We start from the raw sequence: 26,896 nt of genomic DNA on the forward strand, positions 1-26,896 counted from the left end.
GTCGGAACAGTACATGACAAAATCCTACACAACACACTTATGGAAGAACAAAGATTTCACAGTTTAGTTTGACTTCATCTGGAGCTGAAAGAGCAACTCCAAAAAAGTGTATCATTGTAGCCACGTTTTCCTTTTGTTCAGATAAGGTGCACTTAAGAGGCTAATCTGATTCCAAACTACAAGGGAAGAGGCTTAAAATGTTCATCTTTCCTAAAGGATTAAAAGATTTAAGTTTTGATTCTCTGATGAAACAATGCAATTATTCACTCATACGTATAATAGAGAAGCTTTAATAAAAAGCCAAATGTGAGGCATATATAAAATATCTAGGAGAAAACCAGGGCACTTTGCAGACCAAATATCTTACCCTTTTTTGGGTGTTAAAAGTTGCACGCAGGTCAACCCCTAGCTATCTCTCTCTAGTCCAATGTTCTGCATCTTTAAGATGTGTGGACTTCAACTCCCAGAATTCCTCAGCCAGTTATAAGTCCACCCATCTTAAAGTTGCTGAGCTTGAAAAACTGCCCCTTCTGCTTCTCCCCAAGATGCTAACTGACAAAAAATTTAGAGGTAGTATGTAGACGTCTATGCCAGTTATTGTATACTGAAGCTCTGTACTATGACTGAGATCTCTCTATATAGTTAAACATCTCAAGCTAATACGTACATTATGTTTAAACAACTTGATTTTTTGAAGATTCAGTAAGAACACAGTAGTCATAAATCTCGCTATAGTTCTGTCATCCTGGCAACTGCATTACATTGTAATAATATGTGATGCAGCCTGTCATTTTAGTAGCAATAAGCACTAGCCTCTCTCCCTCTATAGAGTTCAAAGATTTTGCCAAACTCAAAAAAGAGCTCTGGTTTTCTTAGACATGATGCTGCTTCAAAAACAAGGATGTTTTTTTACAGGTACACACACACACACACATACACATGTGTGTGCATATTTATATACAATATATATTTATAACATACACATTCCTCTGATAATACAAGCTACCTGATTGAGGCTACAATCTTAAGGAATGGAAATTAAGCACAATACATAATAAACATTTCTTTAACGCTGTAATTGTAAATACAATAGATGCAAAATGATAAAATATAATCAGAATGCTTACAGAAATGTCAAAAAAACCAGAATCAAGGAGTTAAGCAACACAGAAACCAATATATTTCCACAATAAATTAACATCCAGTTCTTTCACTAAAATTTTGGATTCCATGCTTCCATGACAGTTAAAAGTTTAACATCTACAATATAATTCGTCAAGCTAATTCACAGTAGTACCGAACATACACACAGTAATTTCTATTGTGGAATAATTTTTCCTGCAATTCTGGATTGTTCCTCAATCACAACTACATAAAGAAAAAAGATATAAACATATGCCTAAAGGTTAAATATAAAATTTCCTTTGCTTAGAGCTTTATATTTTTTTTAAAAAAGCCTTTTGTCTAAGGGAAAGAAGTTCAAATTATATTTCTCATGTTCCTGATTATACACTTTGCCTTCTTTAAAGATCTCTTCCACTGTAGAAGATACTTCTAATCGTTAAAAACAAGTCTATATATAAGATACCTGATTGCCAAATCTATCCTTAGAACTTGCATTTGGAATTAAAAACCCCACAAAAAGCATTCACATTATAGATATAATAAAACCCCCAGAGTCAACTTCTTGGCTTGGTAGCTTTCTGGGCAAATGGTTCTGAAATGGACCTCCTCTTCCGTTAAGGAAGTTGTTTGCTCACCTGGGTTGTACTGGCAGTACTCCAAGCAGCAATGAGCATTCCCAAAATTCTCTTAATTCCATTGAACGACCTAAACTGTGTTAGGTTAGGTTAATTCTAGTTCTGAATATTAAAAAAACAGGTAGGGGTGGGGAGCAAGATAAAAGGAATGGGTCTTGCAGCTGCTCAAAGACACCAGGTCCTGACACCACATTCTGCAAAAACCACTGAAGTCAATAGAAAATCCCCGTTGCTTTTAGTGGAGTTGAGTTGTACTGCAATATTTTGATCACACAATTTTTCACTGAATGGGTAGATAATTATAAGTGATAGACCTAAGGTAGGGATCTTCAAACTTGTTCCCTTTTATGACTTGTGGACTTCAACTCTCAGAATTCCTCAGCCACACACTATGGCTGAGGAATTCTGGGAGTTGAAGTCCACAAGTCATAAAAGGGCCAAGTTTGAAGACCCCTGACCTAAGGGAACAATTTAACTAGCTTTTAGTATGTTGTCTTATCCACTGGAAATTTATTCTTCCAGCACCAGGAATAAATCACAATACAAAGATTCATAAATTAAAAACAACAATAGTTATACCTCCCAACTAACCATTCCATTAGTAAATCCAAAGTATAGTTGTGTGCATAGTTGCATTAAGATTTATGAAAACCGAAATTATTATATATGCTATTATAAATCATTCTGTAACTTTTTAATTAATACATATTGGGACACTGGTTAAAATTGTGGTATCTCATATTTAATTACTTTTATTAATATTTTAGGTTAAAATAAGGCATTCTCTGGGCTGGATCTCATTTGACTTCAAGATGTGTGCAATGAGATAAAAATATGCAGATAGACCCATGATAAGAACCAAAAACTCGTCCTTATAAATGGAAAAAGGACATCACACCCTTGTTCTGTCTTGAAAATGTAAGATGAGAGCCAGCCCATATTTCAAAAAATATTACTCAGCTAGATTTCAAAATGGAACAAATGAAGTGAATCACAACTCCATTCTGTTACTATAAAAAGCCACTGAAATATAGTAATTGAGAGGTATGTACTGTATAGGTCAGGGGTAGGCAACCTCGGCTCTTTTATGACTCATGGACTTCAACTCCCAGAATTCCTCAGTCAGCATAGCTGACTCAGGAATTCTGGGAGTTGAAGTCCATGAGTCATAAAAGAGCCGAGGTTGCCTACCCCTGGTATAGGTGCTGCCAAGTAGGTATAGTTTTTGGCCTCTTAATTTGAAAAAGCAAATGAAGCACTTTCACAATGTGATGATTGTCCCATCTTCTTCTAAGGTCTTTTGGTCAGAACCCTGAATTTTAAATTCCACATTAATGCTGCTTGTCGAACAGTACAAGTTGACTTCTCTGGAAGAAACGAAGCCATTCTGCATTGGCTCATGGTGGGTCTCAGTTTGTGTCAGTGAATCCAGACTTTCACTGGATGGAGCAGCTTTTGGAATTTGCTGTGGCTCCCCATTATCTTCAATGATTATATCATCTTCATCACTGTCTTCTTCCTCGGGCTGGTAGCGTGGCACAATGTGTGGAGTGTAACTTGGAATGCTGTTATCAGTAGACTGTCCTGAGCTACCAGAAGTCCGGCTGTGCCTAACAACATTGTTCCTCTGGTTTGCTGGTCTCACAGTAATTATCAGATTACGACTGTTGGCAATCATCATATCTGTAACTTGATCGAGGCTTTTTCCTGAAACTTCTATACCGTTCACTTCTAGGACTTCATCATTAACAGCCAGTAAACCTGTGCTTTGAGCCAGACCTCCAGGAACCAGCCTGGATATGAATATACCAGGAACTTTTTCTAGCCCATGTGGGGTTACTCTGACACTAGAGCCATCTCGTATATAAAATCCTAGAGGCTTCTCAGTTCCATATTTATAAAGCCGCACTCGGCGGTGAGTTTCTGGAAGTATGTCCACATCAATAATAGAAGACACTGGCCTGAAGTCCTGTGGCAAGCTAATAACAATGTGTGGCTTTTTCCTATGGTTATCAGGACGCAGCACATTGGATAAGACGTTTTTCTTCCTTGTCATGGTATCTGTCCCAAAGGCACTATAGTCTGCATCTTCTACAAAAGTGAAGGAGAAGGAGAAAATAATGTATTAGTAATTCTTACAAGGCAAAACATATTCCAAAGAACCTCTAAAACATCACTCATTAAAAGATTCTGTTTGAAGTTTTCAACATGATATAACACTTTTCTCCTACTAATTTATTTTACAAGCTGGTCAAGATATTGATAAGATGATAATAGAAAGTAAGTTGATAAAGGCTGTAGAACAATAGCAGGAAATTTTATACACACACACACACACCCCTACTTCTTGGCTTTGACTGGGGTCCAACACCTTCATGGTATATATTACACAGTCTAATAAAACACACCTTTTCTGCTGCCCACAAAGATATGCCCAGAATCACTCTGCTGAAATGTCAACAACATATAACCAAATAAGGTCATTATGGTTTCTTGCAAGAAGAAAGCAAGCAAGAAAAATTCAAAAACAAGAATAAAATATTACACTTTTCCCAAAAATTCAATGTATGACCACAAAAATATTGCTACCTTGCCCTATTTTATCATTACCAGTACCACAGAGGAATAAAAACAGAATCATTTATTGGAGCAGTTGAAATTTTACCAAATAGTTGCAAGTGTTTGAATTTGCAAAAACTCAACAGTCAAAGAGGGTATAAACTAGGAAATTAATGGTACTGATTAACAATTAATCAGTGGAACAACTTGCCTCCAGAAGTTGTGAATGCTTCAACACCGGAAGTTTTTAAGAAGAGACTGGACAGCCATTTGTCTGAAATGGTATAGGGTTTCCTGCCTGAGTAGGGGGTTGGAATAGAAGACTTCCAAAGTCCCTTCCACTATTCTGTATTCTGTAATGTGCCTGACATAAGAAATGTGACTAGATTGTCCCAGCTATACCAAATTACTCTGTATTTAAGAATACCTTAAAAGTTGGTAGACCTTTGCGGTATATAAATATGGGCTGATCAGGTTAACAGGCAGTCATACAGCAAGTTGCCCCCAAACAAAAGTTTTGGGAAATAGCTTTTAAAGCAGTGGCCTCCAACCTTTTGGGCATCAGGGACCGGTTCCATAGAGAAAGCTTATTCTGCGGACTGGAGAGGATGTGCCTTTGCCTGCTACCTGCATCCCACGAATTTTTTTTTATTTTTTATTTTTATTTATTTTAATTCCATTTATATCCCGCCCTTCTCCAAAGACTCAGGGCGGCTTACAAGCTTAGCAGTATTTGCTTGTTGCATGAACCGGTTGCTGGCATGCCACGGACCTGGGCTGGTGACCTCTGTTCTAAAGGCTGAAGCCTTTTTGTTATATACTTGGTTAGGAAAAATCCACCTTCATGGGTTAAAATATGGATTTGTGAGCACTTAGAAACAAGTAGAGCGATTACTAAAAACCAACATGGGTTTGTTAAAAACAGATCATAATAGAAACCTTACTGCCGTCTTTGACAAAGTGACTAAATTAGTGGATCAGAAAATTGTTGTGGACATAAGTTTACTTAGACTTCAGTAAGGTATTTGACAAAGTAGATCATAGCCTATTTCTTGGTAAGATAGAAAAATGTGGGATAGGCAGCATCACCACCAGATAGATTCATAACTGGTTGACCAACCGCACTCAACGCGTAGTCTTCAAAGGAATTACTGTACATCTAAATGGAGGGAAGCATGCAGGGGGGTACTTCCCTCCATCTAAATGGAGGGAAGCATGCAGGGGGGTACTTCAAGGTTCTTAGGGCCAGCACTCTTCAACATTTTCATAAACAATTTAAATGAGGGGACAGAAAGGCAGTTCATCAAATTTGCAGATGTCACCAAGCTGGAGGGAATAGCTAACAAGCTAGAATTAGATTCAAGATACAAAAGGATCTCAACAGACATGAACACTATGCTCTATCCAACAGAATACAATTCAGTGATTAGAAAAGTAAAAGAAACAAGAAAAACCAATTGAAACTCAAATACTTTGGCCACCTAATGAGAAGGAAGGACTCACTCAAGAAGAGCCTAATGGTGGGAAAGATTGAGGGCAAGAGAAGAAGGGGATGACAGAGAATGAGGTGGCCGGATGGAGTCACTGAAGCAGTAGGTATGAGCCTAAATGGACTGCAGAAGATGGTAGAGGACAAGAAGGCCTGGAGGAACATTGTCCATGGGGTCGTGATGGGTCGGACACGACTTCGCAACTAACAATAACAACAACAAAGGGGACAATCACTTATACATAAGCCAGAAGTGTGCTGCAGCTGCCAAAAAAAGCCAATGCAGTCTTAGGCTGCACCAAAAGAGGGACAGAATCAGAATCATGTGAAATGACAGTATTGCTTTATTCTATGCTGGTAAGACTGCAATTGGAACACTGCATCCAGTTCTGGTCATAAGGTTAAACTGTATAATGATTGTTGTGGGGACCAGGTATCTCTAGTCTATTCCAGTACTTGAGGGGCTGTCACGGAGAAGAGGGAGTCAACCTACTCTCCAAACCGCCTGAGGGCAGCACAAGAAGTAACAGCTGGAAGATCATTAAAGTCAGATCCAACGAAGAAGTAAGAAGAAATTTCCTGATAGTGAGAACAATTATCAGTGGAATGGCTTCAGAACCTGCCAGAGGTTGTGGGTGCTCCATCACTGGAGGTTTTTAAGAAGAGCCTGGACAACAATCTGTCCAGAATGATAAAGTGTCTCCTGGTCAAAGAAGGGGTGGGAATAGAAGAACTTCAGGGTCTCCTCCAGCCTCATTATTCTATGTTCTATGAATTTCTAAAAATTCATTTTGCTTAAAGGTGATATTAGGTCCATTACAGATTTTGGATCTTTTTCTTTTTGTTCTGGGATTTTAGCGCAGATATGTCTGCTAAAAAAGCAGAAACTCAAAGCATTTAAAACAAAGAATCAGTCATTTGAGGTAAGATATGTACCTGAGCATTCTTTACTCCAAATGTACTTCTATGCTACATTTTTTTTTACTTCTCAACTTTCAGTATATGAGAATAAAAAGCATGAGGATGGGCAGAGTGCCAGGGGACCCACTGCTGCCAAGTATCTGGATAACAGCTAAATGACCTGGTTTTAATCTCCTGAAAACAAATACCATTCCACAAAGTTTCTTCTCTGCCCTCTTCCAGAGTAAGTAAAATCACTGGCAACAGACTAAATAAGTAACATATTTAAACACTGGAAGATACTTTTAACAAGTGGCTGAACCACAAACCAATATTCCCAGCAACCTGCATACCAAGTAGAAAAATGCTCAACTACTGCAAAATACTTCAGTTCAAAGAGAAGAAAATAAGTTTTGAGGAAATACTTGTATTTCTACAGTCATATTTAATTTGTAAGTATTGCACATGAACCCTTTTTTATATTTGACAAAAAATGTCTTTTCAGAGCAATGCTGTTTGAAAATTAGAGCTGAGGTAACTGGTACGCAATGGTACAGCGTAACAGAGTCATCTGAAATATGCTAAACCCAGCAGAATCTTGAAATCTACTTTGATAAGGGTATTCATACTTCCAGGAAAATTATCTACAGATGTCTAGAAGATGTTGCAAGACTCTAAAAGTTGTTTTATTCTAACATAAACATACTTGAGTTCATTTTCAATCAAGTTACACATTATCGTTTATGGCATTTCACAACTTGCCACAGAAAAACAGTGTGTAAATTGTTTCTACACTGGAAAATGGATTATAAATAATTCTAATGTTAGGGACCACCTAATTTGACAAAAAATCCACACACCCTACAAAAGCCGTCATAGGAATGTTCTCTGACAGTAAGAACTCTAAGCAAAACTCCATATTCATGAGGAACTGTGATAACATCCGTGAGGTCTCACATATTCCTGTAAACTCAAAAACCTAGAATGGCTAGGAAAACTAGAGGAGAGTATCAGTGGTGCCAACAAGCTGTTTTCCACGGAATCTAATCCGTTCTATTTTATCCTCTAGTGGAAGAATGCAGATAACATTTCAAGTTCCGAAACAGTTAGAAAATAACCCAAATCTGTTATTTGAGCAAGGAAACAGTCCATTCACAGAAATGGGAGGGGGATCTTTTTAAACAAACAAACCCTGTATCAACATATCTTGATGGAAATATTTTTTTTTATTATGAGAGTGGACATAGAGCTGAGGAATTCTGGGAGTTGAAGTCCACACATCTAACTCTAATCCTATAACAAAGGGGAAAGTAGGAGACAATGGAAAAACTACAATCTGGTTAGATTAGTTAAGTCTCCCTGGGAAAATAGTTTGGTAGAATTTTGACTGGTTTCCTTATTTGGATCTTGCATAGTATTACATTTTTTCTGTTCTTATTTTCTGATTTTTATCAATGTCCACCATCCAGAGTCACAAATTGTGAGAACAGCAGCTTTAGAAATCCCTTAAATAAATGGAATACAAATGAAAAATGGGAGCATGTAGTATGGTTTTATATTAGGCACGTATTCCAGAAAAATTCGCAAGTTTTCACATATTTTAGAAATATATAAATGTCATTTATTAGTGACTAGAAACCTCATATGGACTTTTGCTGAAAAATGAACTTGTGATTTATGGGTTTCAAGATTAGAAAGGGTAGCTTATGGAAAGAAGGAAATTATCATGTAATCTTTGAGAAAAATATAAATTTGTAACTGCTATCAGGAAGATAGAAAGCCTTTTCTTTGGAATTGTTCCTTTTTTCTCCATTTCTATTTCTTTTTCTCCATTTCTTGTTCATTTTCTTATCAATTTTCTTTATACTTCTTTAATTCAAAATTTGTATTTTTTAATTGTTGAAACATCTCAATAAAAATTAATTAAAAAAACAAAGAAGTGTGTAAATGCAATTAAAGCTGCTGTACATTTGTAGGTTTGGGTAATGCTCAATACCTTGGATGAATATGGAGTTAAAGACTGTTTGCTAAATACCTCAAGAGCATTTCATAATGGGAGTAAAATATGAGTACAACAAATGGAATGCTTGGGGGATAGTTTAACTTTAAGCAGGGAATAAGACAAAGATGTGTGATGTTCCTTGAGTGGTTGATATATTTATAAGAAATACTGATGGTGACTTTGGAGGCGAGTTGGTTAGGGTTATGAATATATGATTAGGTTTACATACATGTGAACCCATGTTGTTGGCTGAGAAACCAAATAATTTGCAGCAAATCTGACACACCGTACAATGTAACAAGAACTGAAAATTAATGTTCAAGGATCAAGGAAAAATACTATGAATAACTAAAAGTGAGAAATACCTAATAAGTAGAGTAAGTAGTCAATTTTCTGTAGTTCTGTAGTTTGACCGAATGGGGAAATGGATGGAGAGAGAGATTAAAAAGAGAACATACAGTTGTGGTGCTTTGTGAGGAGTAAGTATCTATCAAAATGTTGGGGAATACCCAGTTAGGGCAGGGAAGAGGGCTCAAGTGGGGAATTATCCTTGAATTGTTGCATAGCTGCAAAAGATCTAGAGCTGATTCCCCCCTCCCCCAGCTCCACGGAACCTTATCTACCTCTTCCCAAAGGAAGGCAAGCAGTCTGGGGAGATTCCTGTATTATAGGCAGCATATAATAAAGTAGTCAGCTTGAATTCTACATGAGTGGATCAGGTTGCCTGAGTTTGACACAAAGTAAGTGAATGGAGAGTGCTAAACCTCACTATTCCCTTGCCTCTTCCCCAGCTAGGTCTGGCAAACTTGTTCAGCAGACAAGGCTCACTGTCTTCTGGCCCTCACCATGAACATCCTAAGACTGCACCCTTGTCCAGTACCTAGATTGTGGGCCACCACCAGGAGGAAGAAGATGGCAAAGTCAGTTGTTGGCAGTGGAGGGTGGCAGTCGGGGTAGCAGGGGTGTGTGGTGGAGTACAGGATGCCCAAAAAAGAAGATGGGGGGGGGGGTAAAGATAAGCAGATGGGGGAGTTGAAGTGAAGGCAAGCACATCAGGGCAGAAGCATGAGATTCTTGTTTAATGACAATGCTATCACAACTGAATAACCACAACTGGGACTACTGGAATTGCCATTGCTAAGTTGTGCTGTCACATGAAGTTTCGCTTAATGACCACATCACTTACTCAATACAGAATATTCAGCTTCCGACTATTGTTCTGAAACTAATGAACTTAGCAGCAGCAAATTCTGGTGTTATCTGTTGATCAGAGATCAAGGTCCACTAAATGTTATTCAAGAAAGAATATCAGGCCCCCACCAAAAAAAAAATCAACTTCATCATAACCAGGTAAGAATGCTAACTTCTAAATAAAATTATAGTAATGCAGTGTTGTCACAGCTAAAGGAAACATACTATAAATTGAAAAGAGTAAATTAAATAATCCATGAATATAAAGACCCTACATAATATAGACAGAACTTCATATGAAATGAAATGAAAACCATTATATCAAAATGATTCCTTAGAAATAAATTTCTGTATTTCCAAATAAACTTTATCTATTTTTGAAGCTAACAACCTGAATTTCATTTCACAATGTTCAATGGCACATTGTTTTTAAATGATTCAGGAACACTTGTAATAAAATTGTTATGCAAATGACAACTGTAATTTGCTTTGGATAAATATACAGATAGTCCTCCTTTAGTGACTGCAATTGGGAAGTTGAAACGAAGAGGCAGGGATTACATGAGAGTAATCAGGCACACAATGTGCGGTACACATCAAAAGGAATGCACTTGTGCTGGCTGTTTGCTTAGTGTGCTTGCAGTTGTGAGCCAAGTCACTTAAGAGGCAAACAAAAAAGCCTTCAATGTGAAACTGATTAAGGACTAGTCTGTTTCAGGCAGCAGCTGCAAGCTTGGCTGGTTAGCCATTTTTAGGGAAGATGACCTCTGGAGAAAAGTAGCATAGGAAGATATTTAGGCAATCTGTCCACTCTGCAAAGTTGGGGAAGGGTGGGAGAATAAGTGTAGGTATAGGACACCTACTGGCAATCATGGCAAACACGAGAGAGAGAGAGAGAGAGAGAGAGAGAGAGAGAGAGAGAGAGAGAGAGAGAGAGAGAGAGAGAGAGAGAGAGAGAGAGAGAGAGAGAGAGAGAGAGAGAGAGAGAGAGAGAGTGCAAAGGTTGTAAATGTGGGCATTGGTCACAAAGTTACTTTTTAATCACTATCATAACTGTGACTGGTCTCTAAGATAAAAGAGGATATATCCTCCTAAATGAAGATTATCTTTATCTGTTTTATGGCACAACAGCAGCACACAATAGTTTGGAGACAGGGCAACCAACTCTCTCTCACACACACTTTATTAAAAAATAATATTGATATAACCCCTAAAACTGGTTTCCTCTTCAGATCATGTACTATTCTAAACATCTCAAAAATTACAGATGGCAAGTTAAAGTATATCTTAGTTTTCTAATCAATTCTACTTTGGTGATATGGCTCTCAAATGGTGGGGAAAATAAACTAGCAGAAAGGAATATTCTGCTCCGGAGTTGATCCTATATCCCATATCCTTTTTCTGGAAGACTACTTGATGTTTAATCATAATTTAATGGATTCAGACAACATGCTAAGTGATAGCAGCCAATACTGCTTAACCAAGAACAAACTTAGTCATATTCTATTATTAAAAGCTTCTTAGCTTGCCATGAAATAACTGTATTTCTGGGTCTGAGTGACACTCTGAGCTAAACCAAAACACAGCTGAGCGTGCGATGCAATTCTGTCAGTATATACAGTATAATTTAAAATCTCAGCAGGGCCGGCATGCATGACTACATAGCCTTGTGATAACTCTTGAATAATTTATTTTAAGGAGTATTCTTCCGTACAGAGGAACCATTGTTCTGACAACAACTAATCAGTTTAAATTTGCAGCAATAATAAACCAGAAGTAAAAGCTGTTATCAAAAGTGACAGGAATGCCTACAGGGCAGAAAAGGTGAACTGCTTTTAATAAACATACCCTTGAAGTGAACCAAAGTCTGCATACTGAATATACCACCTAAAGATTGCATTGGCCAACTGCACTGATTTAAACCACCCCAAAGCCTTTATCAACACCTGCAGCAAAATATAGATTTATGTTGTATTGTTTCCGGCGTATAAGACGACTTTTTAACGCATGAAAATTTTCTCAAAAGTCGGGGGTCATCTTATATGTCGAGTCGCCTTATACGCCGGAAAATAGTAAATCCTCGGGAGCAGAGACGTTAGTGGAAACGGACAAATCCAGCGCTCGAGAATGGCGAAAGACGACCTCCTCATAAATAAACTGACCAGCCCAATCGAGGCTGAGGCTCCAGCTTACCGGCGTCCTACGGCAGCAGCCCTTTTTTTTTCTGGAAGGGAGTGGGAGTTAAGCATGTGCCGAGCTGCTGGCGCTCCGCGAGCACGAAAGCTCAAGGGAGCGCGGGAAGCCAGGCGGAGGCCAACCTGACATGTTCGTGCAGAGCTAAGCTTCACCTGACCCTGGGAGTTTGACTTCAGGGTGTGGTGCCGCGGCAAACCTATAGCAAGACCCGTCCGGGAAGGCGCAGCTCGGGAATTGCGACAGGCAGACTGCAGCGGAAAGCTGGCGCTGGGGCTTCAGCAGCCCGGGGTCGCCCCTCCGCCCTGAAGTAGAAGGTGGCCTTGGGGAGGGGTGTGTGTGTGAATCTTAAACTTGTGGCGCAGGGCTGAGCCCGTTTCTTCCCCCCCCATTCTTCCGCCGCCCTGTTCATTAACTAACCTATGGAAAGAACCGCCTTCTTTCAGACCTGGTGCCTCCCCGAAGTGTTGGGCCACAATGCTCGTCGCTCCTGGCCGAAACAGCCAGCTCGTGTGGCTGAAGTAGAAGGGGGCGCCAAGGCGAGAGGAGACGAGGTTTAGGCGAGGCAGAGCAAAGCTGATCTCGAGGCCAAAAGCTCTTGATAAACCTTCACCTAATTGAGAAGCAGCCGTGACTTCCTACTTACCTGTATTTTCCGGCGTATAAGACTTTAACCCATGAAAATCATCTCAAAAGTTGGGGGTCATCTTATAGGCCCAGTCGTCTTATACGCCTGAAAATACGGTACTTGACTGCCTGTTAGCAACTCTGAAAGCATGAAATGGCAATAAGAGTAGTACAATTATACATTGTATATGCAACAACCTCCCCTCCCCCCTTACTTTTGGAACTTTTTTGTTTGAAAATTGGTTATTTTCAAGTGCAGCAGTTAGAATGGTTAGAATGCAGTACTGCAGGCTAGCTCACTGCTCACTCAAGGAGTTAGATTCTGATTGGTTCAAGGTTGACTCAGCCGTCCATCCTTCCGAGGTTGGTAAAATGAGGACCTAGATTGTTGAGGGGCAATATGCTGACTCTGTAAACCACTTAGAGAGGGCTGTAAAGCAATGCGAAGTGGTATGTAAGTCTAAATGCTATTGCTATTTCTTCACTCAGTAGTTTGCAAGCCACAACAAACCTTATAAAGAAGTTGTCTTAGCATTAGCTAACACCCATACAATCTTCATTTGAGCAAATAGGGCCAATAAACCATCTGCACCTAGTCTGCCATTACTGTAAGTAGGTCTGAGGCTTTTCCATTGTTAAGACACCAGAAAACCAAGCCATGAACAAACTAAGAACATTTTCCCCCCGTTTCCCTTGAGAGCACACATCCAGAGTTCATGTTCAGTATTAATATTTGAGTTGGCTAACCAAGCAACAGTTGATACTTGATATAATACTTGAGTTGGTTAACCAAGCAATGTTTTCTTCTTCTTCCTCAAAGTAGAAAAAACAACAACAACAACAACAATCCAGTTGCCTTTTGGAGAAAAAAGCACCCTTGAGATAACCAAGCAATGACTGGCTTGTTAACACATCCACTCATAAATGAATTTGCTGCTGCGTCTGTTCTGTTGTTATTCTTTAATGTGCACCAAATATTAGTCAATATTTTATATCCAATCATGAAATTCCATTTGTACAAAGCTTCTACTACAAGTAGGAATTATTTTCATATTTTCATTTGTGTCAAATCCAATTCCTGAATTTCCAAAGCTGTATTAAATCTGGATATTGTTTTAACTAAATATTCTGCCAGTGGTTATGCAAATAGTAAGGAAGTGAAAAGACCACCCCTTTCCCCATTTTTCACAAGCGTAAGAGTAAATGAAAACACTTGCAAAGATTAAAAGAAAAGTGCTATTAAAATGTATACCTTATGCTAATATATGCAAGGTTTGAAACAAAGATTATGTGGGTTTTTTTTAAAAAGTGCATACACATCTACTTATATCTCTTGGATGAAGACTTAACTGAGCAATTACATTAGACAGAGTTTTTTATCTGTGTTAAATGGTGTTATTTCTGTAATGAGATGATATCTGCTATCAGAGCTTACTATTTCCTGCCTTTCCATGCTGCCTCCCAGGAAGTTACAGATTCCAGAGAGGCTGTGTGTATGTGTGTTGTTGGTGGAGGAGGATATACATTTGCACACAAGAGATTTCTTGCATAACTTTGGATGTACTCCTTATCAAGAGACACAAATTCTAAATTCCTTAGCAAAAATTAAGCCCGATAAGAAAACACAGCCTTTTGCAAATGAGTAGTAAAGTTGCATATGCATATTATTACAAAATGCTGCTTTCAGTGCAAAGTCTAAACTATCAGATTACTTCTCTTAATGGCTATTGTGTAAGTTGAACTAGTTTTTTCACTCTTAACATTTCAGCAAGCATGTCTTCTTTCACTGAACTATGATTAATTCTCTGGATATTTTGTTTCAGAAAAACTATTTTTAACCATACAGTTGAAAGAAGCCACCTAGGCCAGGGGTCCCCAACCTATGGGCTGTGGGCTCTTGGCCAGCGGGCCGCAGAAATGGCTGGTCAGTGCACACCCACGTGGGCGCGCATTCTCACCCCCCACTCGCTAGCATCCGTGGTCCCGTTTGCGCACAGGCGCGAACGGGGATGCTAGCGTGGGGTGGGTGTCTGCGGCTCTTTTGTGCATACGCGAACAGGGATGCTAGCCCAGGTGGGTTGCACTGCTCATCTGCACATGCACTAACAGGGCCGCTAGCCACTGTGGTGTGCATGGTTGTTCGCATATGCACACGGCTCCAGCGCATACTGCATGGATGAACGGGGCCACTAGTGCCGTACCAGCTACTCTCCTTCCCTCTGGTCTTCGAGCCCGGAAAGGTTGGAGACCTCTGACCTAGGTCAATACCCTGTTTGGGCTGGAATCCAAATTAAACCACAGATAGATTGCCATGTAGCCTCTGATTAAGCAGATCCAATAAAGGGGATCTGTCTAGGGAATTGTGAACTATTTCTATTTTAGGAAGTTTTTTTCTAGCATTCAATGAGAATCTATTTCCCCTTACCACAGATCCATTATTCTATGTCCTGCACTCCAGAATGAGAGAACAGGTTCTTTTTTTCTTCCTAAGGTTCCTGGGATCATAATTTTGCAGAAATCTCATTTAGCATGACTAAATGTCATGCACAGGAAACTTTGTCACTGAGTTCAGATACATACAAGCAAAAAGCAACCTACTCTGTAAGAATCAAGTTTGGTTAAAGAACTGCAATTAAAACTTAAAAGTAACGGTAAAAGTTTTCCCTGTCCAGTTTTGTCCTGCTCTAAGGGGTGGTGCCCATCTCTGTTTCTTAGCGGAGTGAGTCAGCATTGTACGAATACATTTCTGTGGTCATGTGTCCAGCATGACTACTTGCTGAAGTGCACGGAACACTGGTATCTTCCCATCGAAGTGGTACCTATGTAACTACTTGCAGTTGCATGCTTTCAAACTGATAGGTGCGCAGGAACTGGGGCAAGTAATGGGACCTCACCACGTTGTGCAGCGTCTGGGTCTCGAATCCAGGCTGTCAGCTTTACAGCTGATAAGGTCAGCATGTCTAACTGCTAAGCCACTGCACATAACATAAAGACACACACACACACACACACACACACACACATCTACACAATGCTCTAAACAGCATTTCAAAGTAATTCTGTATCATAAATTTCAAGACTTGGGTACTGAAAACATTTCTATGCAGTATAATTGTAAAGGAGGTCTTTACTATATCCAATCTCTGTTTTTAGAATTTGTACAGAATTATTGAATTACCAAGCCGTTGATGAACCATTATTTCAAAACCTTTCCCATAGATAAAATGCAGGCTAGGGGGAGGTAAAGGATTAACATTTATAATGAGCCTAGCCACAGGTTAGGAGCTAAAACACAGAAGGTTGCCACATATGATCCCCTAAAATGTACTAATATTTTAGCCATGACAGAGCTGTGATTAAAAAAAAACCTGAACAAATAAACTGTATGAACCAGTTCTCAGTATTTGTAAAATCAATATAAAATTTCAATATCTTTGGAAGAAACACGAGGTGTTTCCTATCCAAATTTAGAACTGCAAAACTCTTTTAGTTGATCAGAAAATATGGATGCATTATGTACACATTGTTAGAGAAACAATATATATACATGGTGCTTAAATGTGAGAAGTAATCCCATCCCTACAAAGTGGATTTGCTCTAATCATATGACTATTAAAGGATTTTAGCCACAGTCGCTAAATTTGACTTATGAATCAGTATTTTGCTTCAAGAGATTCAGCTTAGATCTTATCAAAATTGACACTGGGGGAAATACATATGATAAAAATGCTGGGGAAAGTAAAAACATCAGGAGCAAACATTTGATATCAAAAAAACCAGGAGCGAGCAGAATGGCAAACACCTTTACTTGTATGCAGGCAATAAATTGGGAGTTACTTGCGTTAGGACTGTGGCCTTAAATATATGGTTGCGTAAACAATTGGATTATTTGGCTCTGGGTTTCAATAATTATGACTTGCCACTGAAGGGGAGTGACTGGGGCAACCAAAGGGGCCTCTGCTTTCACTCAGAAGCAGAATGGATTCTTTGTGTGACTGTAAAACACAGAAATAGACACTATCTTGGCATATCCAAGCTATTTAGATTCTAGAGTACAATACAATGACCTGATACACTGACTATACATGAAATTGGCTGCTGGAATGTGTATTCCATTGTTTACCAATCAATGTTCAGCCACCATCCACTATTCAGCGTCCCCATCATTATGTTTAATACTCATTTCACAGTAGCCAAATAAGTTTTCTATCAAGGGTACTTTGAACAAGAGAACATCAGTTAAACCTGACTCATAGAAAGGTTGAAATACCAATGGATTTTTCATTTTATTAGCTAATTCAGATAAATATATTTCAAGCCCTCTGTAAATAAACTTACATTTTAACTAAGACAACCGAAGTATTTCCAAATTTTGTTTATTCTTTAGAATCTACGTCTGTCTGTCTGTCTGTCTGTCTGTCTGTCTGTCTGTCTGTCTGTCTGCTATCTATCTATCTATCTATCTATCTATCTATCTATCTATCTATCTATCTATCTAAATTGGCCCCACCTTTCAAGCCAGCGGGGGGGGGGGGGAAGGGGGATTCAAAGTAATGGTCACTGGAAACAAGACTTTTTCTTTTGATGTGTCCAAAATCAAAAAGTCCCCCATTCCTCACACATTTGCCAAGAACCATTATACAGTCCTCCAAATACATTTAAAGGTTCTATTACTGATTTCTATATCTCTAGTCCTCCGTGTAAAAAATATAACGGAGTCAAAAAAATTGATTCGTTCTTCTTTCCTTCCTCTAGCTCAGGGGTAGGCAACCTCGGCTCTTTTATGACTCATGGACTTCAACTCCCAGAATTCCTGAGCCAGCCAAGCTGGCTCAGGAATTCTGGGAGTTGAAGTCCATGAGTCATAAAAGAGCCGAGGTTGCCTACCCCTGCTCTAGCTCTTGAGATTCCTTTGTTCCAGCTCATTCATTTCTGTCCATCATTCCATACAGAGCAGCTGCAGTTCTCGTTGCTTAACTTGACATGCACGTATCTGTCTTGAGAAACCTTACTTCAGTGTTTATTAAAGTTAGTCCTCAACTTATAACCATTCATTTAGTGACCATAGTTACAGTGGTACTAAAAAAATGTGACTTATGACCATTTTTCACACTTGCAACCATTTCAGCCTCTCACAGCCATGTGATCAAAGTTCAGATGCTTGGCAACTGGCTCACAGTTATGACGGTAGCAGTGTCCTTTTGCAACCTTCTGACAAGCAAAGTCAATGGGGAAGCCAGATTCACTTCACTAACTTCACTACTGCAGTTATTCACCTAACTGTGGCAAGAAAGGTCCTGAAATGGAGCAAAACTCACTTAACTACCGTCTCGCTTAGCAACAGAAATGTTCGGCTCGGTTACGGTCATAAGTCAAGGACTACCTCTGCTTCCTAGATGTAATGCAAAACCAAACTGTGGTATCCTGCTAGCCTGAGATTTGATTCCTAGAGCAGTGTTTCTCAACCTTGGCAGCTTGAAGATGTATGGACTTTTAACTCCCAAAATTCCCCAGTCTGATGTCCACACATCTTCAAGCTGACAAGGTTGAGAACCACTGTCCTAGCTTGTCGAAGCATAAGAAGAATCAGCTAATTTCCCTTCCCTCTCCTCTTTCACACACCTCCTCCTTCATAAGAATTGCAGTCTAATTCAAAGAAACCTTTTAGACCAATAAAACATGTTTCATCTCTCAAGAACAGCATACACAGCCATTTTTATTTTTCTTTGCCTGAGGAAGCAACGTATCTTATTGGTAAACAGCACTTAAATTGCAGCTTCTTTCATTTGGGCAACAGTAGAAGTAATGAAAACACAAAGGGAGGAATATGTAGCCAACAGGCTCCTTCTTGATCCAACCACAGCTGACTGGATCTGAAGAAGGGAAGAATCAGAGACGTTACCTCGGGCCTGAAAGCTGGCTGCGTGACTTTGGGCCGGTCCCTCTCACTCAGCCCAACCCACCTCAAAGAGGAGGAGGTTCACCCCACTGACTTACTTATGAAAAAGTGATAAAGGCAGGGTAAAAATCTAATAAAAAAGAAGCTTCTCAATAGAGCTTTTTTTTTTAAAAAAAAGTAGAAGTCATGAATAACTTTAAAACTTAGATTAAGGCTCTATTTCTTAATATGCCATCTAAGATAATCAAATTATATTTTTCCATGTGATTGTGCTGGTGTTTTTGACATCTGCAATTAACTATCACTATTGTGCATGTATTCCTTCATGATCAAACTCAGCAAGCGATATTCAAATGCTACAAAGGAGGTGAGACTGATATCAAACTTATAAGGCATGATCCAAGGATTACATTAAAGGTGTTTCAGGTGACAGTCATGCCCTGTCAAAAATCTGGGGAGAGGGAAAGCACCATTCCATTTAATCTTATGTACTGAAACAAAATGAAACAAGATGGAAACTACCACACTTTGTACAATTTTAGATCATGTAACAAGAAAAAAAGGACAGAAGCAATTCAGGATTAAATAATTCAGGAATTCTCAAGCCAGCACTAAGTTTAATTCAAGCAAAAAACAGAAAAAAAATAAAAAATAGCATCCTGAAAACCTGGTTTTTCGATCTATCAGGCCTGGACTGAAGGGGTTTTAGCTTTTTATATATTGTTTTAATTGTTGGGCTTAATTAATTTAATCTATTTTAATTTTATATTATCTTTATATTGTATTTTATGCTGCCCTGTAAACCGCCCTGAGTCCTTCGGGAATAGGGCGGTATAAAAATCTAATTAAATAAATAAATAAATAAATAAATAAATAAATAAATAAATAAATAAATAAATAAATAAATAAATAAATAAATTTAACATAAAGAAACTCACTGAAGGCTTTAATACTAATGGAATGCTTACCTTTTCTCTGTATAAAAATCCGAAGCAAAGGATTAGCAGTAGAGACTGCTTTGTGGTAGTTGTCATCATTATTAATTGGTAGCAGATCTCCATGAATGTCTGTATATCCAACTAAGACCTCAACATTGGGTATTTTGTGAACATGTTGAAGTAATCCATAGAATTCCTCAAATTTGCCAGGCTTTGATCTCTCCAAAGAAAACCGTCGGAACTCTGCACCAAACTATAAGAACCAGAAAACATTAGCAACACTCAGACGATAGGAAATATATCAGAATACTTTATAACTGTCAAATTGTCAAATTCATGGTAGGGATTGCACCCAAGATTAAAAAATGAAAGTTCTTGTTCCCAATCATTTCTATATAGCTTTGCATTACAATATCATTCTCTTTCTCTGATGTTTCATTTTGCACCCTTCTGTGGTCTCTATATGCCAAAACACTTCACATGTGGTATATAACGAATTCCCACCTGTCATGACCCTAACAGAATACATGTAATTCAGAGTTGAACTGTGGAGTCCTTAATGTGGAGTGTGGCTGTTTGCTTGCAGATGTTTCATTACTTCACTAATAATATCATCATGAGTTGAATAATGAAACATCTGCAAGCAAGCAACCAAGCTCAGAGAGCACCAAGGACTTCACTTATCGTGACTGTTTATGCAACCCAACAAGAACAGAAATATGGGCTGAATAATTTTTCATTTCAGGCAAATTTTCAGTTATATTTAATTTTCAAGTGATTGAGTTAAAATTTGAGAAGCTAAAACACACTGCAATTGCATATAACTTATTCAACTTTTGTCTGGTTTGACCGTAAGACTCTGGGTAGTGCACAACAAGGAAAATAAAAGCACAAGACAAAAACAAACTTCCTATTCCCCATTAAAACAGAATCACACATAAAAGGAAAGATAATACACAAACACACTATGGCCAAAATCCCATTGAAATAAGATGGCGGAACTGCCAATCAAGCACGGCAAACAGGGTAACTGTTCCCACATTACATTCCAGAGGGAGGAAGTACATCCAGCTGGACCAAGAAGAAGGGCATTTTCCATGGTGGCTCCCTCTCTGTGGAACATCATCCCCATGAAGATATGTTTGGTCCCCATTCTGACACTCTTTTACAAGGCCCTGAAGACCTGGTTTTGCCAACAGGCCTGAAAAACCTAGAGTGGGATGGAGCTGATCAAGTGGCTTATTTGAGTGACTGTCGTTGCCAGCAGGTAGGGGTGAGGCTATTGCTTTTTATTGTTTTTATATAGGGTTTTTATTTTGGTAAATTGCCAAGTCACTGAGAGTGAGTTAGGTGGTCATATAAATTTTCTTAAATAAATAAATGTCAAGCCACTGCTCTTCCCCATTCTCACTATTCCCAAGATTCTTGTCATTCATACATGATTTTGACATATAATATTCAGTAACTTTGAAAAGCAGTAATTACGGCACAGCAAACAAATGGATCTCTTCATTTATAAATTTCTCTTTCCAACAATATGAACCAACAAATGTGTTCTCTATCCAACACAATCTGGCTATTCAGTAAGTATGCACAAGATTACACAGTAAATCTCCTAAACCACTTCCCCTTTTCAGGTTCCACTGCAATTGAATTCTATATGCTCTTCTGTTACAAAATGCTCCATGTTCTTCCTCACTCACTTCATAATCTGAAATTTATTCTGAAAGGAAATACCAAAGTACTTCTCTACATCCTTCTAAATCATTACCTTCCTAGCTTTGGAGGGTATTATTTAATAAGGAATGTATGTAGTAGAAGCATTTAACACCTGAATGGACAGGATGCTAGATTTTTTTGGTTCATGCATGTCAATTACGTAATTATTTAAGCCTGTATATTAGGTGTGCAAGTAGAAGAGGAATTTATAAGTTTCCTTGTCCAACAGTTGCACCTGTGGATATTCCAATATGCTGCACTCTGAACATCTCACAATGCCTTTGACAGAAATAGCAATGGAAAAAAGATTCAAATGATATTTTCTACATTTGAGTCCAATCAATCAATAGACAATGCCTAAAGATGAAGAAGCTTTTCCAGTTCTGCTGACAGCATCAACGCAGAGGGGGTTTGGGCAGGAAAAGCACTTGCCCATTACCTTCTTCCAGGATATTTTTTCAACTTCTTCTCTGTGTAGTCTAACAATGTTTTAAAAAAATGTTAAGATAAACCAAAGTAGTCAAAATGCAGAGAAACAAGTAACCGCCCTCACCTACAGAAATTACTAATGAGCCAAAGCAACAGCAAATATTATTTACAGCACTAGGAAATCTACATACATGCATGTTTGATCAGTTTTTAAACTAAAGTTCAAGTGTATGTGAATTTCAAGTAACATTTCAACTTGCTTGGCCTAATTTTTTAAGAAACTTGATACATTTCCAACTTTGCTGAGGTCTGAATTTGGCTTAAATTTTACAGAGGCTTACATGCAGACTTGTGGCTGGAGATTTTGCCTTAATCTTCAAGAGATTCCTGACCCCCTTGATTTTACAAGACCATTTTACATAGTCACAGATTCCATAGATAGGCTCAATCAATTTCCAGACCCTAGATGTTCAAGACAACATCCAGGTTTACAAAGATATACAAAATGTCAGCAGGTTTATGGTCAAGTGAATCTTAAGGGACGTGGTGTTCCAAAGGACAGGCACAATGACAGAGAAGGCAAATTTCTTGATCCCACCAGTTGGTATTTCTTAGCAGATGGGACCTGGAACATGCCTACCTTGCCAGAGTTAGTGGGATAGGCAGAGATAATTGGACAAAGGAGTCCCACAAATTGCCCTGCCTCATGAAGGTTTTTATAGGTGGCAATTGTCACCTTGAAGTCTATTTGGGGGACCAGAGCAGCTTGCAGAGCAATGGTGCAACACAGGCATACTGTCTGCATCACTACATGCTGGGTCAATTGTAGCTTCTAAGTGCTCTTCAAAGGCAGCCCAGTGTAGACCACATTGCAACTGAGATGATCAAGGCATTAGCAACTGGGAATGGCGCTTCCTAATTCAGGAAAGGATAGGGTTCATAATTTTAGCAGTCAATAATACAGTGATGAAACCTGAACTTAGAACTAGTTGTGAAAACAGTTATCACATATGGATGAACTGATCAAAGAAATAAAAAATCATTCCTGATTTAAGTCTTTTTATTAGATTTATATCTCAGCTTTATTTGTATAACCTAGAATACCTCCCGCCTTCTATTTTCACAACAATCCTATGAGGCTGACTAGGCTGCAAGAGAACAACCTCAATACTCCACCATGGCTTGTAAAGCATTTAAATAAATGGGCTTAATTTCAAACCATCTTGCATTCTTGTAAACATCTTTATTGTTTGTAAGCCATCTAGAGTTGCTGTGAACAAGTAGACAACTAAATTTTCTAAATCAGTCAATAAATAAAATCCTATACAGTCTATTAAGTTTATATTATACAATAATCAAACAAAATAGATGTTGTGTTATGCTGTCATACTTGTATATCTACATTTTTAAAAAACTGCATAACTTCTGTCACATTCATAGAATTATAGGCTGTTTCCAAATATTTACTCTGCAACCTTTATGCTTTGTTCCCTCACTTTTCCATGATCCAAACCAAGCCAAGCCAATCTTGTTCAGTATTACTATTTTTATTCAGTGTGTGCTTATATCTAAGTATCAGAAAAGACCTATTTTTGTCCTATAACAACAACATCGTATGATATAAAAAGTGGATTAAGAGAAAGTGACCGATGCAGTCATCCAGGGAGCTTCCATGGCTCATAAAGAACTAAAAACTAGATCAGACACCATAGCCACTGACACATATTGGATTTCCATAGTTCACTTGTTTGAGATTTGATACATTTTCCACAGGGCTGATTTTTTTTAGTAAAGAAAACTAAGCCTGCATTTATTATTATTTTATTATTTTCATCTTGGTTAGAGTGCTTTGGAAGATTGCTCCCTTAGCTTATTCATTTTTTTTTCTTGCATGCCATTACATTTCCCTCCATGATGTCTTATTTGTGTATTTCTTGTACTTATAAAATAATTACCCACAATTTTTTTTGCTTTAAGTTTTTTTTTACTTTATTCTATAATTATTTTCCCATCTATTTTTATTAAGCTTCATTACAGATCATAAACAGATGTATACTTAAGAGGGTAATAGAGATAAAAAAAATCTCTTCTCCTGACCACATCATCATGCCATAGTTAAAAGATCAAGGATCAGATGAAAGATGAAAGGGGAAAATATGATAATCTCCAGGCTCCACTTTTGTTCAGGATAAAAGGTTGTCTTAAGTCTGTCCCACACCTTCAGGATTGTTCAGTTTCCCAAATTAACTTTCTAAGTATAAAAATATTTGTAGTGCTAGATATCCTCTCAAAATGAAAGTCATGTTGAAGATGCAGTCATGAAATAATGGTATTTGCTATACAGGAATATAATAACATGGATGGAACATATTCCCCCTGACTGGTGCCAGTCAGTTTTTTTCTGATTTGGATTCTTCATATACAGTGAATTCTCAGACTGTAATTTTTTACTACAAAATCCAATGTATGCATGTGTAAAAAAACCTAGTTCTCTGCTTTATGGTCCTTACATGATTCTATAAATATTTTCCCACTTATTTTCATCAAGTTTCACTACAGATCACTAACAGATGTATAGTTATGAGGAAAAGATAAACATTTTATACTCATTAGCTTTTGTTATTCATAATTAAAGAAATAAACATTAGAGCTTTAGGAAAGAGTGATTTCATGCCCTGCTTTCTGTATGCAACAGTACATGTTCAAAAGAAACATGAAAAGTGGCAATACACAAAATATATTGTTACTCTGGTACAACTAGGAATTGCAGTTATACCTTCATTTTCAGAAAGGTTTGGAACTTGCAGTTTAGAAACGCAGCCAATCTGGAAAATCTACATATTATTGCTATATGGTGACCATTGCAAGCAAATTGTCTTAGTAAAAAGAAAGTTAAAAAAAAGGAACTTAGAGAACTTAGATTAGGAATACATTAATATTTTAAAGGAGTGGTAAACCTCACTACATAAATAGGGAAAAGAACAAGAATATGCAGATTGTATTTCACATTAAATCTAAAACCCTGGAGGCCAGGTAAATGTTTTTTAAGGATCACATTTGTTGCTTATCTAAAATTTTAACTATCATCAATAAAAGGATTTAAACTATAACTCATAGCAATTACTGTCAAAACATAGTTTTTCCTCTTAATAAAGAACAATGCCAAAACACTTCACCGTATCTACTAATAGTTAACACAAAAGTAAATGAATGATAAAATGTTCTCTCCTAGTCAGACTATAGTAGGACACATCCTGTTACTCAAAATGTCATGTGTATCACAGCGTACCTCTTTAATTTGTGGCATGACTACACAAACAATAAAAAGAGCAGCTTAATCTATAGAAAAGTATAATGTACTTGGGTGTGTACAATAACACACAAGTTTAGAAATCACCTCAGGGTACATATTTTGTACAGATACAATTAGCATATTCAGGGCCTCTGAATATTCCAAAATCCCCTAAAATGGAAATTAGTCTATGCTTTTTTCAAAAATAATCCACTGTAAAATTGTATTATTACATCAATTTTGTTAACTTTTAATATCAGAACTCAAGCACCGAGGTGTGCACAAATTTCAAAAATGCTTACGGTATCCTGGTGAGCAATGTCTTGGGTATACTTAAATTTACATGGCTAAAGGAAACAGAAGGCTCAAAATGGCATCCCCTACACCCTGTTCATAAGAGATTTTACAAGTTCTTAAAATGTGATCTCATCTGCAACCAGATTAAAAATGTTTAGACTAAAAAAATACATAAAAGGTATTGAGAACAACTTCTAAATAATGTAGTACATAACATCTTTTAAATGTCACCTAAGGTTGTATGGCACTCTGCAGAATCTGTGGATTAACTGCTATGCCTGGAAATGGATATGGTGACTAATCACTGCTTCCTCAGGTAAGACAGATACTTGATAAAAAGAAGAATACTTCTCCCACAAATAGCAAAAGAACAGAATTCTAATACAATTTCTGAGATTCTTCTGTCTGGGCAAAACTAGTTATTACAGCCGGGAACAAATATGCTGTGTGTAGAGCGGAACGCAAACTGTGGCAAAGAGGTAATGCCTACACATAACCACACCCTATTAGTTTATACCAATCATGAATATTGGCCTACATCTCCTACTTCTATAATAATCCATACTCCCTTTAAAGCTTCTTACTGTATCTTTACAAAGACAGAGATTATAAAGACAACAGGGAATTCTAGCATTTTCCTGTACAAAACAAAATGGTTAATACTTAACTCAGAAGAGTTAAGTCATCTTCTAGTGAATTCCTATAGTGCAATTGTTGCACCTTACTGATTTAAAGTACATTTTTTTATGAAGCAGGATTCTGGAGACAAAATTACTACCTAGTTCTCGACTCACCTTCCAACTGACACTTAATCCCATATGAATGTCACCTAACATGTCATAAGAAGGGGGGAGGGTAGGGGTAGGTTTCAGTGACAAAAAATGAGATAAATTTGTGGACAATTCATCATCAATCCACACAGGCAATACACACAGAATGTTGTTTCTTCTTAGTATATAATCACATCCTAATCCTATCTGATTTTTTTTTTTAGGAAAAGGTCGTAATTCAAGGTTGGTGGTGAACTGTAGTCACCACCTCTGATCGAAACTATTTCCCTACACCCTACAACAGGTACAATGCGAGCGCCAAATAGGTGGATGGGATTATTAAGTCCTCAATAGAAATGCCCTCTCTACATGGTCAGGAGCACACTCACCCTCTGCTACAATGGGTAATAAAAACCAATCCTTAATTAAACGAAACCCTTCCTCGCCCCGAAACAAGACAGCCGTCTCCCTTAGCAATGTTGTCTTCCCTCCTTTAACTACAATTTTTTAAAAAATCGGACTTTTGGGGGGGGGGATTTTCCTCCCTCTCCCAGCCACTGAAGCCACCCACGAGGAAGCCTATCTATCCAGCTCCCACTCCGCTTCGCGGACGCCACCCACCTTGCTCTTCACTTCCATAGCGCCGAGGCCGTGGCTTCCCCCGCTACCACTGCCTCCTCCACCTCGTTGGACCCGGTTCATGCCGCGCGGAAACTCGAAGGTCGGGTCGGCGAGGCGAAGGGGGAGAGCAGCAGCGCCTCGCTGCTCGGCCGCCTTCCGCTAAACCCGCCGCCTCCCGCCTGGCTCTGCGGAATAGCCGACGCAAGCTCG

General features: G+C 38.3%; 1 protein-coding gene across 1 annotated transcript; it reads right to left on the minus strand.

Annotated features, from left to right (window-relative positions):
- Nucleotides 1–2,971: 2,971 nt before the first annotated feature.
- On the minus strand, nt 2,972–26,896 carry PARD6B (par-6 family cell polarity regulator beta). The gene is made up of 3 exons (XM_081325858.1): nt 26,687–26,896; nt 19,589–19,811; nt 2,972–3,851 (listed from the first exon to the last, which is right to left on the minus strand). Exons 1-3 carry the CDS (start codon nt 26,765–26,767, stop codon nt 3,022–3,024), a joined length of 1,134 nt encoding a protein of 377 aa, XP_081181984.1. The 5' UTR covers nt 26,768–26,896; the 3' UTR covers nt 2,972–3,021.

Source organism: Vipera berus (genome assembly GCF_964194415.1).
Source record: "Vipera berus genome assembly, chromosome: 3".
NCBI lineage: Eukaryota > Metazoa > Chordata > Lepidosauria > Squamata > Viperidae > Vipera > Vipera berus.